The 14,398-nt window shown below is 50.0% G+C and overlaps 6 protein-coding genes across 6 annotated transcripts; 4 read left to right on the top strand and 2 right to left on the bottom strand.

The window, feature by feature from the left end:
- Positions 1-3: 3 nt before the first annotated feature.
- On the top strand, positions 4-954 carry DCN1 (NEDD8 ligase DCN1; the record flags this gene model as incomplete). The annotated part of the gene is made up of 5 exons (XM_076683610.1): positions 4-12; positions 63-243; positions 296-461; positions 527-660; positions 710-954. 5 exons carry the CDS (start codon positions 4-6, stop codon positions 952-954), a joined length of 735 nt encoding a protein of 244 aa, XP_076542237.1.
- Positions 955-1,929: 975 nt separating this feature from the next.
- On the top strand, positions 1,930-3,639 carry TAF12 (Taf12p; the record flags this gene model as incomplete). Its single annotated transcript, XM_076683609.1, has 1 exon — positions 1,930-3,639. One exon carries the CDS (start codon positions 1,930-1,932, stop codon positions 3,637-3,639), a length of 1,710 nt encoding a protein of 569 aa, XP_076542236.1.
- A 712-nt stretch (positions 3,640-4,351) lies between these two features.
- On the top strand, positions 4,352-7,168 carry DIP2 (snoRNA-binding rRNA-processing protein DIP2; the record flags this gene model as incomplete). Its single annotated transcript, XM_076683608.1, has 1 exon — positions 4,352-7,168. The coding sequence occupies one exon, from the start codon at positions 4,352-4,354 to the stop codon at positions 7,166-7,168; it is 2,817 nt and encodes a 938-aa protein (XP_076542235.1).
- Positions 7,169-7,617: 449 nt separating this feature from the next.
- On the bottom strand, positions 7,618-10,456 carry NHA1 (Nha1p; the record flags this gene model as incomplete). The annotated part of the gene is made up of 2 exons (XM_076683607.1): positions 7,618-10,254; positions 10,436-10,456. The coding sequence occupies 2 exons, from the start codon at positions 10,454-10,456 to the stop codon at positions 7,618-7,620; spliced, it is 2,658 nt and encodes an 885-aa protein (XP_076542234.1).
- Positions 10,457-11,923: 1,467 nt separating this feature from the next.
- TIF1 (ATP-dependent RNA helicase eIF4A) lies at positions 11,924-13,111 on the bottom strand (the record flags this gene model as incomplete). Its single annotated transcript, XM_076683606.1, has 1 exon — positions 11,924-13,111. One exon carries the CDS (start codon positions 13,109-13,111, stop codon positions 11,924-11,926), a length of 1,188 nt encoding a protein of 395 aa, XP_076542233.1.
- Positions 13,112-13,956: 845 nt separating this feature from the next.
- On the top strand, positions 13,957-14,241 carry TRVA0_009S02476 (uncharacterized protein; the record flags this gene model as incomplete). The annotated part of the gene is made up of 1 exon (XM_076683605.1): positions 13,957-14,241. One exon carries the CDS (start codon positions 13,957-13,959, stop codon positions 14,239-14,241), a length of 285 nt encoding a protein of 94 aa, XP_076542232.1.
- Positions 14,242-14,398: the final 157 nt, after the last annotated feature.

Here is a 14,398-nt window from a genome sequence, read left to right as displayed (position 1 = left end):
GTTATGTTTGGCGTGAGTAGCGAAAAAGGGCCGTAGTTTACACAGGAGCTAATGGTTTGTAGCGAAGGAGTAACACAGAGGCGGTCAAGGAGCTGTCAGGTCTGACCGGGCTCTCCAGGACCGAGGCCAGTAGACTTCTCCAACAACACGGCAACAACCTCGAGCGGGCCGCAGATGTATTCTTCACAGGCGGAAACCGGGTTGACGTTAATGAGACCGAGAAGGTTTTCAATAAATATAAGGGTATGGGAAATTGTTGTTTTATAGAGGCTGGATCAGGGCTAATTGGCGACAGAACCAAACGGAAAGGAGATTGGCATTGATGGGACCATTCAGTATATCCAGGATCTGGGGCTAGAGCTCGAGGATCCGGTAGTTCTTGCTATTTGCACTGAATTGAAGGCTCCAGCTCAGGGGTCTTTTACAAAGGAGGGGTTCATTGAAGGATGGAAGGCACTTGGGTAAGCCTTTCTATTTTTATTTTTATTCTGGTTGACTTAAACTAACAGCTCAATTGTTTGATTAGCTGCGATTCGCTGGCTAAAATGAAGAAGCAAATTCCAGTTTTGCGAACCAAATTCGAGAATGACGACGCATACTTCACCAGTGTCTATCGATACACTTTCCTTTACTACTTGACCGAGGGTCAGAAAGTTCTTTGTAAGCTTCTTTTTTTTCGTGGTTTACTGTGGCGGACTAACCGGAATAGCATTTGAAATTGCATCTCAGCTGTGGGAAATGCTGCTGAAATCGCGGTACCGAGAGCTGCCCAAGTGGTTTGATTTTCTCAATCAAGAGTACGCTAATAAGAACATCTCTAAAGACACTTGGAACATGATCTGGGACTTTGCCAAGTACCACAAGACGGACCCGAAGCTAGAAAATTACGACATTGAAGGGTCCTGGCCGACCATTATCGACGAATATGTAGAGTACCTCCAGGCACGACTCTAGTTACATCTGCTCATTGTACTGGGGCAGTTACCAGTTTGCTATTTTCAAATAGCAGACTACCTTAATCTTCCATTGACATATATCCTCATAATGAATTATTAGCAATTGCACTTAATTTGAATTCTGTCAGGCGTACAGAGTTGTATATAGATCCGCTATAGCATGGAGTACGCCTGTGGTTATATGAATGGTGGCGGATTAACAAGTCTGCTCCTATTGTACTCCATATTGTCGGAAATAGTAGATTGATTGATTCATTACCGTAATATATCAGAACTCTCATCAATTGGCACGGTTCATTAATTGGACTGTCTACTCTTATAATCTACCGTCTTACGGGCCTACCTCCACTTGCCATATTACCAATGGTAACAGAATGATCAATCTACTATAATTCTCACCAACTGGCATCTTAGGTTGATATATCAGCAGTAGTTGAATAATCAGTTTCCAAATCCGTCAATTCCATTTGATATATCACCCCCTGCTACTGTAGGTAGACTAATTATCCGCAAGCTACTATAATTATCATCAATTGTTATATCTATTCAAGCCTTTACTACGGTAGTCTACTCTGGACCTCAAACTATCCTAAGGCTCGACACCGCGGAGTCAATCTCCAAGGCGTGACAAAATTCTACAATCCCTCGGCAAAGCCGAGCTACGGGGGTTTGGGGGCTGGCCTCCAAGTAATAAACCCATAGTACATAAGCGACCGTACCCCTACATAAAGTGTCGCAACGTTGGCAAGTGTGGTAAGTGATATTACATAAGCGCGCTGGGTGTTGGGAGTTCACCACCACGCGCATTTTTGCACGACACGACGGCCCTGCGGACCAATTTCAATCTCGCGGGAGGGAATTAATCGACAGTGAAGAGTTAAAAGATAATCGAAACCCCCCAGCATATTGAAGTTGTTGTACAAGAATTAAAGAAGTTTCGTTTTTTCAGCCTGGACGCGTATCTGAAAAAAAGATGAACAACGGCCAACAGAATCAGAACCAGAACCCCCAGGCTGCGATCCAGCAACAGAGGATAGCGAACCTGACGCCGACACACATCAATGAGCTGTTCCTGAGGTACCAGCGCGAAATGGCCGAGGTGTCGCGGTGCGGTCCCCAGAGCGAAGAGGGCCAACAGCATTTCATCCAAGCCCAGCGCATCAAGACCATTCTTCAGCAGTACCAGGCCCAGGCGCATCGAAGACAGCAGGGTCAACAACCACAACAGGCCCAGGGACAACAGGCTCAGCCTCAGCAGCAGCCTCAGGCCCAGCAGAACATGGCGGCTCGGAATCAGGCCGCCCAACGCACCCAGATGCCCCAGGCCCAGCGGGCCCAGGCGTCTCCGGCCCCCGTAAACGCTCAACAGTCGCCGCCCCCGCCGCAGCAGGCTGCGGCGCGTCCTACTCCAGCAGCCTCACAGCCCGTCAACGCGCAGGGGCTGACTCAGCAACAATTGCTGGCGCGACAGCGACAGCAGCAGCATTTCAACAGTCTGAACCCGGAGCAGCAGCAGCAATTCAGAATCAGGCAGATTGAACAGTTCCGACAGTACCAGAAGGAGTACGAGGCCAACATCCAGACGGTGAACCAGCAGATGGCCTCGGTCAGCACGCCTGAAGAACGGTCCAAGCTGCAGCACCAGCTGACATCGCTTCGTACGAAGGTCAATCAGTTCAAACTGGCAGAAACCAACGTCATGTCACAGTACCAGCGGACTCAGCAGGAGCTCGACGCTGCACAGAGCGGCGGTGGGGCTGGCGGGACTGGCGCCGCGGCCAGTGCGGCTCAAAACAATGCGGCTCAGCCTCAGCCGCAGCAGCAGGTTAACCGCCAGGGGTCGCCTCCTCAGGTGGGTTCTCCCGCTGTGGGGACACCGACGCTGCAGCAGCAGCAGATGGGGTATGGCAGTGCGAGCTCGAGTCCGGCTGCCGCTGTTAACCGAGGAATGACTATGGCGGGGGCTGCTCAGCGTAGTGCCCAGCAGGTCAACGCGCCAATGAACCGCGGAACTCCCACAGCGGCGACGATGGGGAGCCGTTCACAGACTCCAGGAGGTGCCTCGGCGAGCCCGCCGACGACTGCGGCGGCAATAGCGAGGCCCTCGGCTGCTGGACCTTCGGCACGCCCGAACCCACCCACAGCGCTCCAGCCAACGCCAGCTACGAACCGTCAGCCCATCCAGTCGATTTCTATTAACAACGAGCTGAACACGAAGCCGCCTCAGGCGGTAGCGGCGCGACCGGGACGGCCTACGCTGACCGGAGGCATGGGTACCACCTCTGCTGCCTTAGCTACCCCGGCGATTGCCAAAGTCCCGTCCTATGAATTGAACGGAGACCGTGTGCTGTCGAAGCGAAAGCTGCGGGAGCTCGTAAGCAGTGTCGTGGGAGACGAGGATACCCAGATTGACGGAGACGTAGAGGAGCTGCTGCTTGATCTGGCAGATGAGTTTGTCACGAGCACAACATCTTTTGCATGCCGGCTGGCAAAACATAGGAAGAGCGACCAGCTCGAGGCCAAGGACCTGCAATTGCATCTGGAGCGCAACTGGAACATTCGAGTTCCAGGGTACAATGCAGACGAGATTAGATCGGTGCGCAAGATCCAGCCCACCCAGAGCTACATGCAGAAGATACAGGGCGTCAATGTCTCCAAGTCGGTCGGCGGCAAGGGCATGTAAGAAAAGTGCTTATCTTTATTTTATTAATGTTATGTCTAATTGGAACTTCCTCCTTCTGTTCCTCGCTCGACTGCAGTGGACTAACCTGATTTATTGGGGGACCAGTCCCCCAAACGCCCTGGGGCTCCGCTTCGCGGAGGTTTTGATAGCTTTACGGCTTCGTAGATTCATTTAACTACTATCTCGCGTATTACACACCTTCAAAGAGAATTCTCTGTGATAGGAAAGGAATACGGTAAGAAGGTGCTGGTTCGAATAAATCTTGAACAAATGTAAACAGTCGATGCATCTTTGAGTATGCCTGGACAATTCAGAACCATCTGACAACAGGTCACTCAGTTCGGAGGAGCATAAAAGATACAAAAGTGGATTGCTGTGGTTCAATTTGCTTAGCCCCCAAAACCCCTGTCGCTCCGCTTTGCAGAGATGAATTGATGGCTACATTATCTCCGCGAAGCGGAGCCCCAGGGGGGTTTGGGGGGACTAGTCCCCCCCGTTACAGTTAGAATAGAATGGATCGAATAGATAACTACAAGAATAAATGCAAATCTTCTAGGTAAGAGGGCTACAATGTAATTGTTAAATTCAACTCGGTAGTGTGAGAAGATCGCCAGTGAAAAATTCAGCCGTGCATGGCGCGCCCCGATCAAGATGAAAAAAAAATATCCGAGTCGACTTTATCAGGACCAAAGTTGATAGAAGAAGCAGAAAAATGGTTAAATCGTATACACGATTTGAGCCAGTAAAGAGCTTTGGCGTCGTTAGTAGCGACAGTAATCTGCTGTGGCTTCCGCCAACAGCTGCGTCCAGCTCAGCAGGAAGAGCCCTGGTAGGAGGCCTCGAAGACGTGCTAAGCTGGGACGTCAAGACCTCTACCCTGCTATCGCGGTGGAAGCAGGACCTGAATAGTATCCAGGAGACCAAGGAACTGCCAGTGGTAACCCGCCTGGCATATGAGCCCAACACGAAGCTTGTTGCTGCGGGTCACTCGGACGGAAGCATTAATATCTGGGATTCCCATTCCGGAACCATTGCCATCAACTTTAATGGCCACAAGTCTGCTGTGACTTCTCTTCACTTCGATAAGAGCGGTACGAGACTGGTGAGTGGGTCCGAGGATACCAACATCATTGTGTGGGATCTGGTGGGAGAGGTTGGTCTCTACCGACTGCGGTCACATCGGGCCCAGGTCACCGAGGCGGTGTTTGTGTTTGGCGATAAGAAAGAGTCCACTCAAAAAGAAAGCGATGAAGACGAAGAAGACGATGCTTCAGAGCCGTGGCTGATTAGTGTGGCAAAGGATGGCCTGGTGAAGCTGTGGGACCTCGAAACGCAGCATTGCATTGAGACTCACGTCGCTCACAAGGGCGAGTGCTGGTCGTTTACCGTGCTCGGAGACACTCTGATAACCACTGGGTCGAACAAGGAGGTCAATTTCTGGCGGCTGGACTTCTCGCGTCCCGATGGCGAGAAGATTACGCATAGAGGCATGCTGGAGAAACAGAGCTCGGAAAGAGGTGTCAGTATCAAGCCCATTGCTGGGCAGTTTATTGGCATTTCTAACTCTGACCGGTCAATTGAGATCTGGCGAGTGCGGTCGGCCGAGGAGGTCAAGAAATCCGTGGTTCGGAAGCTCAAGCGACGGAAGGAAAAGGGCCTGGAGGACGAAGTGGCAGCCCCTACTGAAGAAGACGTTGGCGAAAACTTTGTTCCATTCGCAGTTATTCGAACCCCGGCTAAGGTGCGACACTTTGACTGGATGAGCCCAGAAGCATCGCTACTAAGCAGAAAGAAGATCGAACTGGTTGTGTCGCTTAATAACAACACAATCGAGAGTTATACGATTCCTGTGCCGTCTTCATTCAAAAAGAACGCTCCAGCTGACTACTCCCGGCAGTTTGCTGTTGACCTACCAGCCCACAAGACCGACGTACGAGCACTTTCGATCAGCTCCGACGATAAGCTTGTGGCCTCTGCCTCAAACGGTGCCCTCAAAGTGTGGAATATTGCTTCTAGCAACTGCCTGAGAACATTTGAATGCGGCTATGCCCTGTGCGCATCCTTCCTGCCGGGAGACGCTCTGATTGTCGTGGGTACCAAAACCGGAGATATTGAGCTGTTTGATGTCGCCAGCTCCTCGCTGCTGGATAGAATCGAAGGCGCCCATGGCGGCGGAGCCGTATGGTCTCTCCACGTTTCTGCCGATGGTAAGACTATGGTCACTGGCGGCGCAGACAAGGCTGTAAAATTCTGGGAATTCAAGGTCGTTCAGGAAGAAGTTCCGGGGGCCGGTCGAACGACGAGCCGAATGAAGCTGAAGCATCGAAAGACTCTTGAACTGAGTGATGAAGTCATTTGTGTGAGATTCTCTCCCGATGGTAAGCTTCTGGCGGTGTCCCTTATGGATATGACTATCAAAGTGTTCTTTGCTGACACCTTGAAGTTCTTCCTCAGTCTGTACGGCCACAAGCTTCCTGCTTTGTCAATCGACATTTCGTATGACTCGAAGCTGCTCGTTTCCGCTGGTGCGGACAAGAACGTCAAGATCTGGGGCCTCGACTTTGGTGACTGCCACCGGTCCATCTTCGCCCACGACGAAGCCATCAAGAGCGCCATGTTCGAGCCGGGATCTCACAATTTCTTCACCGTTGCTGAGGATAAGAGCGTTAAGTACTGGGATGGCGATAAGTTCGATCTCATTCAGAAACTCAACGGCCACCACGATAAGGTGCTCGCCCTGGCCGTGTCACACCACAGTAGTCTCATCATCACTGCGTCGCATGACAAGAGCATTAGAGTCTGGCAGCAGTTTGACGAGCCATTATTTATTCAGGAAGAGCGGGAAAAGGAGTTGGAAGAGCTTTATGAGTCTACTCTGACGGCCTCCTTGGAGGATGACGTCCAAGTGACCCATGATGACGAAGAAGGCGGAGACAATGTCGAAAGAGCCGGCAAACAGACAGTAGAGACTCTCAAGGCCGGTGAAAAGCTCATGGAGGCTCTGGATATCGGTATCAAGGACCTTGAAGAACTGAAGGAGTACGAAGAGCTGCTCAAGACTAACCCTAAAGCCGTGCGACCACCTCGAAACGTTATTCTGGCTGCCATGAAGGTATCTGCGGAGCAGTACGTCTTTAGTGTGCTACAGAAAATCAAGCCTGCCCAATGCGAGGATGCGTTGTTGGTTCTTCCCTTCGATAAGGTCCAATCGCTGTTACGGTTTATTGAGATCTGGACTGAGAAGCGATGGAACACTCCGCTTGTGTGCCGAGTACTCTTCTTCATTCTGCGCATTCATCATAAGCAGATTGTTGCTCACAAAATCATGAGGCCCATGATTGAGCAGGTGCGGGAGAATCTTCGAAGCGGCATTGTTGCCTCCCGAAACCAGATTGGCTACAACATTGCTGGTCTTGACGTTATGAAGCGAACTTGGCAACTGCAGCACCAGAAGGAGTTCGTTGATGATATGCAGCTCAAAGAGGAACAGGAGCGTCTCTCCAAGAAGCGAGCCTTCACCACTGTGTAATAAAACTAACAATTCTGTATATGGCTAGCTAAATAACCTGATCCTGATTCAATACGCCCCCAAATCCCCGTCAGCTCTTAACTCCACGCAGCAGAGCCCCAGGGGGGGTTGGGGACTGCCCCCCCTCATTAAGAGCTCCCGTAGTTGGGGGCTCTGCCCCCAAACCTCCCTTTTGCTTTGCTCTGAACTCCGCGCTGCTGAGCTCCAGGGGACTTGGGGGATTGGTCCCGCAATGATAGCCTTCGCCACTCTGTCGGCTCCTACTTTTGAGAGAGTAACTCCCTGTGTTCGCACACGGTTGATAAGTTCAATCGGGTAACTCCAAAGTTATTAGTTCAAGCAAACTGCAAGAAATCATCATCTACAAACATTATATGCAATACCTAGAAGAAACAAATTAAAAACACAAATACTCATGGAACAAATACCCATAGTGAGGTAGTCCCTTTTTATTTCTTGACATCCCTGCTCCATCGGATTCCACCGCTGTTTTGGTTATTGGAACTACTTTCCTCATCCTCCTCTTGAATTGGAGGAACTGTATGCATTGGTGAAGAAACACGGACTGGAGGAGCTTCTTCGTCATCGTCATCCTCTTCATTATGGATGAGACCCAGCGCAGCGAGCCGTCGCCTTCGCTCAACTTCAGTCTCCTCTTCCTCGTCTTCCACCGTAGCATTGTAGAGACTCTCCTCCTCCTCTTCTTCATCCTCGGCCTGGCCAAGGAAGTTTCGTGGCACACGGGTGACTGGAGAAGACGAGGACTGGCGTTCAGGGGTCCCTGTAACGGCTGGATGCGGCTGGTGTGCTTTTTCCGAGTGGGTGGCTCCAGTAGCAAGATTCTGCTCGTTCAGCATGGTCTTGAGGTGCTGTCGAACGGTCTCGTCATCAACATCCAGATCCTGGTCGGCGCTATCCACAAGAACCAATTCGTCACGGCTCCGACCTCCCTGCCGCTGTGGGTGCTTTTCAACATCGGTAGATGTAGAGGCAGATGGAGTAGATTGCGCAGGGGCATTTGGACCGCCAGGGCTGCCCAGCTGGCTGTCTGTTCGTTTTAGGCCAATGAAAGAAAGAGTTTTATCCAGACCCTGGACCAATGTACGAAGACCGAGTGGAGCCTGTGAACCAGTGCCACCAGTCGACTGCTCAGTCGGCCGTCTGTTGATTCGGTACCGTCTTATGATCTCGCCTTCCTCATTCTCAATGATAACATCATTATCGAGCTGATAGGCAGTAACGCGCTTGGCGGGATGCTTCCTGGCGCCTTCTCTCCGGGTCTCTGAGGTATCGGTGGTTACAGGCTTTTCCTCAGGAGCCTTTTCCTTGCCGCTACCAGAACTAAAAGACCGCTGTCGCTTCTGCGCAATGGTCTCGTGGGGCTGGTCGCGCCCACTGCTTGAGGTGGATGATTCATCCGGTCGCTCTACTGTAGTAATAACCTCGCCCTGAGCATCCTCAACAATAACGTGTCGCCCTTCCTGGTACACGTTACCCTGTTCGTCATTGATGTTCTCTTCATAATCGGCCTCGGTCGGATGAGTCGGGGTCCGTCCACCACTAAGGTCAATGGCCGCGGCTTCTGGACGCTCACGCGCTGGAGTGCCCTTCTTCTTACGCTTCATACCACCAGCTGGCTTAGCAGTGATGCCAATCTTGAATCTAGACGGCTCTTCGGTATCGACCTTGTGAAGGGAAAGAGTCCTACCGCTTTCGATACGCGGCAATCGCTGGAGCCAGGATTGATTGTTACCATTAGTGGTGTAGGTCATGGTAATTGTCATGTTGTTGAGACGCTTGCCAAGCGCAAAAACAGCAATAGAGGAGCCATGGACAATAATCGAGGCCACGACCAAAAAGGTCGTGATAGGCCAGATAGTCGCAATCGCGTTATAATTAGGTGCTCCAGGTGGTGGTAGAGAGGCTAGAGGAGTTGGCTCACCCGACTCGAGCTCGGCACGCGACAGGATAGAAATGAAGATGGCGCCGACGCCAATGGGGCCAAAGTGGCCGCAGAACAGGGCCTCTCGCCAGGTGCGAATATCTGGAGTAATTGGCTTCACCATGAAAATAATAGGAATGCGTCGGAAGAGCAGGACCAAGATAGCAATGACCACGAGCCGCCATGCGTTGAGACCAATCGCGCCATTGTTGAATTGATCCCACGGCACGATAGCGCCAAAGTACACGAAGAACGACATGTTGATAAGCAGGTCAATAACGTTGGACACGTGCGACTCCTCGGTCTTTTTGGCGTACGAGCCGTTCCACGAAAAGGCCGTGCCGGCTGCGAAGGAGACCAGGAGGTCGTCTACACCAATGATAGACCCCACGCCAGTGCAGAACAGAGCAATGACAAAGTAAAAGGACAGGAAGGACTCACGGTCGATGAGGTTATGCTTTTCGCAAAACTGAATGAGTTTCCGGCCTGTGAAGCCAATAGCAGCGCCCAGCACGCATCCAAACACGCACTCATACAATACGGTGATTACAATGAAGTGGAATGCAATCTGGCTGTGGCTCCCGGCGTACATGATCGAGTAGAGGGCCAGGTATGCAAATGGGAACGCCATGCCGTCGTTGCATCCCGACTCGGCGGAAAGCAGGTTACGCAGATGTCCCGGCACTCGCTTGGCGAACTTACCTTTACCGACCACGGCCGAGGCCAATACTGGATCGGTAGCAGTTACACATGCGGCGATGGTCAGTCCTTCGACCCAGCTGAGCCCGGGGATGAGCTTCCAAATGAACACCGAGGATATGAGCCAGCCAAAGGTCATTACAGGAAGCAGCAGAATCACCACCGAGAGCCAATGCTTGAGCATGTATTTCTTGGGCAGCTCTACGGCGACGGCGAAGATCTGAACGATCAGGACGATTCTCGAGATTTCGAGGGTAATGTAGTCTGTGTTACCCCATGATGTCGGCACGAACCAGTTCAGGCAATGAGGGCCTATAATTACGCCAAATATTGTAGCGACGGTGGCTTCACCGATGTAGAGCTTCTCCTTGACGAAGAGCGAGATGAGCGAAAACAGCGTGATGAATCCGCCAATTAAAGCGTATGCTACATGCGGCTTATCGATCTACATCAATTAGTGGATAGTTAGCACAATCGTATACACAAAGTATGAAAGCCGAGTCCTACTTAGAAGCGTAGTAAAGCCTTAGAAAGCCAAGATAAGCCTGGAAACGGGGCTCATGGCTCAGTGGGCTCTATTACATCTAGTAGGTCGAAAGCCAAGCTTCGAATCATTTACCACTTACCCATAGCTGATCCCAAGCCATAATATACCGTATTGTCTAAGTCCTCCTCCGAAATCAATAAATCAATAAAAAATAATTCTTTTTCCTTCGATGTGCGTGAAAAGAGTGAACGAGTAGGGGAATGTCGGGTTATCTTATCTACGGGCCCATGCAAAAACGATTTAATACCTTGGAATGTACACGTTCTGTGGGGCTCAAAGTTGTCGGGTTATTCAAACTCTTCTTCGTTCTCTCTCTCTTTTTCTAATATTCTTGGCCAAAGAGAAGGAAAGGAAAAATGTCCAACGATTGAAACTAAGTGAGAGCGCCAAGGTTTATGGTCTTCTCGTGAACCTAAGACATTTCCTTGCTGGGATCGGAGCTGTAGGGTCGGGTTCAGGTGCAGCGAGCGTCCCTCCTCCCACCTGCTTGGCGGGCCTCACTCATTACGTATATCAGCCTATGACCGCCCAAACCCGGAAAAAGAAGTTATCCGCCAAAACCGAGGCTGATCTTGGCGTGGCTTAGGCTGTGATATGATGTAACTATGCTATGTATCCTACTTAAAAACAGGATAGACCGTGCATTTTTGTTATCAATGAAGGGAGGGGGATAAGAGGGGGAGAGGAAAGAGGGTTGGAGACTGGGCAGAAAGGGGCTGTTTATATATTGCCGCGACAATGGTTGCGTCGTATACATGCGGCTCGCATTACGGTAGTGCGCCGCACCTTTCTTCTTTATATAGCTTTCACTTGTTTCAATTGTGTTCGTAAATATACCTAAAGATATTACAATTGATCCGTCGGGTCAGTCCGAAAATGAATGTGGGCACACACAGCATAAACTGCCAGAATATCTCACAATTTTGATTTGCGATTGGACGAGGAGTGCATATGATCTATAAGAGAACGAATTACGGTCGAACGTAGAGAGAAATGATACTAGATGCAATTGTAGCTATCATAGTAAAGGTCGCAGTATAGAATAGTTATGGATCTGAGAAGAAATTGTCTCTGATGAGCTTTGAGTCCCGCCCAATCCTGGCGTGAATTGAGATAATCAACAGTATTTGTCATCAATGTATCAGTAGATTAACGAAAATGAGAAGAAGTACTGATTTTTATAGCTCAAGAAGCTATTCATCAATTGCATTAGCTATAATACTATGTGAGCACTAGCTGTGAAGTCCAGCGTATCGCTATCTCTTCATCAAACAGGAGTTAGCTAATTCCTACCAGACTAGTTAATACAACCTGTTCCAGTACCAATAACGTATATCTATAACACTTCATAAAAAATCTAGAATTAGTACGGGTAGTCAGTACGAACGGATTGTATCTTGAGTCTTTCGAGGCAGCTCACAGGGGGTCTGGGGCAGAGCCCCAGGGGTGGTTGTAAGTCGCGGTGGATAGACATTAAAAGCTACTAATTGTGTATATTAATCCGTGTGTAGATATCCACTATTCCACATTTTTTATAAAAACTAAACACATGTTTAAATTTTCGGGGTTAGATCAAGTCAGCAAGGTTCATTGGCATCTCAACAATCTGGGTGGCGTAGAAGGACTCGAGCTCCTTGAGGGCGGCCCAGTCCTGGTCGGTGACGAAGTTGATGGCGACACCCTTTCGGCCGAATCGACCACCTCGACCAATTCGGTGAATGTAGTTCTCCTGGTTGGTTGGCAGGTCGAAGTTGATGACCAGGGAGACCTGCTGGACGTCGATACCTCGGGCAAGCAAGTCGGTGGAGATGAGGATTCGGGAGGAACCGGTTCGGAACTCCTTCATGATGGTGTCTCGCTGGGCCTGGTCCATGTCACCGTGCATGGCGGAGACAGTGAAGTCACGGTCCTGGAGCTGCTGCTGGACGTACTCGACTCGTCGTCGGGTGTTGCAGAAGATGACGGCCTGGGTGATGGTGATGGTCTCGTACAGGTCGACCAGAACGTCAATCTTGTACTGCTCCTCGCCAACGTTGACGTAGAACTGCTTGATACCCTCCAGGGTGAGCTCGTCCTTCTTGACGAGAATCTGGACTGGGTCTCGCATGAACTTGGTGGTCACCTCCAAAACATCCTGTGGCATGGTGGCAGAGAGAAGCACCACCTGGATGGTCTGCGGCAGCAGCTGGAAGATGTCGTAGATCTGGCCCTTGAAACCTCGGGAAAGCATCTCATCGGCCTCATCGAGAACGAACATCTTGATGTTGTCGGTTCGCAGGTGTCGTCGCTGGATCATATCGTGGACTCGGCCTGGAGTACCAACGACAACGTGGACGCCCTCTCGCAGGATGGCAATGTCATCCATCACGTTGGTACCACCAATGCAGGCATGGCACTGGACCTCGAGGAACTCACCAAGAGCGAGCACAACCTTCTGGATCTGCAGAGCCAACTCTCGGGTTGGGGCCAGGATGAGCGCCTGGGTCTTTCGGATCGAAGTGTCAATGTTCTGCAGCACAGAGATGGAGAAGGTCGCAGTCTTACCGGTACCAGACTGGGACTGGGCAAGCACGTCGTGGCCCTTGATGACTGGCAGGATGGCTCGCTGCTGAATGGAGGATGGCTGCTCGAAACCGTAACCGAAAATACCTCGCAGCAGCTGGTCCTTGAGGCCCAATTGGTCAAAGCTGTCGACAACCTCGTCGTAGTTGGTCACAATCTCGCCAGAGTCGATATCCTTAAGAGTATCAGCCATTTTTTCTGCTTTTTTTTGTTGTTGTTCAGATAAAATCCGTCAAAAAGAGTATATATATCCAATTATATATATACACAATAATACAAAATGAAATTTGCTTATCGAGTGTAAAGAGGAGAGGGAAGATTTTTCAATTTTTTTTTTTCTCTTCGTGTCGCTTTGCGGCGTGGTTGCCCCCCTCCGAAAATTTTCGTTTTCTACACCATTCTGGAATTTACGCACGACATAATTCGGTATCATTTTCCGTAGGCACGTGACACAGGGGATTTGGGGGGCAGAGCCCCAGTTACTTGGATATATTTATTCGAGGGCCAGCCCTCGAGCTCCCGTGGCTCCGCTTCGCGGAGGATCTTTAGTCAATTGATTATCCTTCGCGTAGCGGAAACGAGGGGACTACAAATGCATCGTTGCTCTAACCGATTTACCCACTGTATCGGTATTTACGTGCCACTGTAGCTACCTGGTATTATCGATTAAAGTCTTCTATATTACGTTTGCTTGCTTTGCTCCCTTAGCAACATTACTAATGTTACGAAATCTCTATAGCATTAAGGTGTAAATCTTGGAGTGATTAAATGAGAGGAGGTTTTATGAGTATGGATGTAGTGAGTACTAATAGGATCACTTCGGTGGGAAGTATCGAACAGAAACACTCCTACTACCCGGTAAACCAGTTGAAAATGAGCTCGTTGATAATCTAAAGTATCTGACGGACATTCTAAAATTTTCAATTCCAACTTCCAATGTCAGTAGAATGGCATACTCTGTGAGGCGTAACAAGGAGGCTGGTCCTCCTGACTCGTGGTGGCACTATCGTTTTCGTAATAGAAACGGCTTTGATAGTAATGCCAATTAAGGATGGAAAGAAGGTGAATGTGGGTAAAAATGAGATCAATGAGTGGATTAAAGAGAACAAGCACCATTTTAAGAGCATTCCTGAGGAAAACATCGTCATTATGGACGAAACTGGCTTCCAAACTGGAGCTGAGGATACAGAGTCACGATCCTCGAATCCATCTATTTCGATAATTAAACCAGCTCCAGGCTCCCAGAAAGGAGAGTCAGTCACATCAATGGAGTGCATGCATCCTTGCCAATGGAGTCGCCTTGCCGCCCTTTGTTGTTCTTAAAAAGTTGGCACCATCTACCGTGAAGACTTTCATGACCGAGTTTAATGAAAGAGAAAAGCAAGAATGGGGCTACTCTTCTACCGAACTGAGTTTTATCTGCACCAGAACTATCAGAGAATGGATTGATCACTACGATAAACACAGCAAGCCACGCGCA

Source organism: Trichomonascus vanleenenianus (genome assembly GCF_965637985.1).
Source record: "Trichomonascus vanleenenianus strain CLIB 3782 genome assembly, contig: TRVA0_009S, whole genome shotgun sequence".
Lineage (NCBI taxonomy): Eukaryota > Fungi > Ascomycota > Dipodascomycetes > Dipodascales > Trichomonascaceae > Blastobotrys > Blastobotrys vanleenenianus.
Note: the sequence above shows the minus strand (reverse complement) of the source record. Positions and strands in the feature narration are given on the sequence as shown.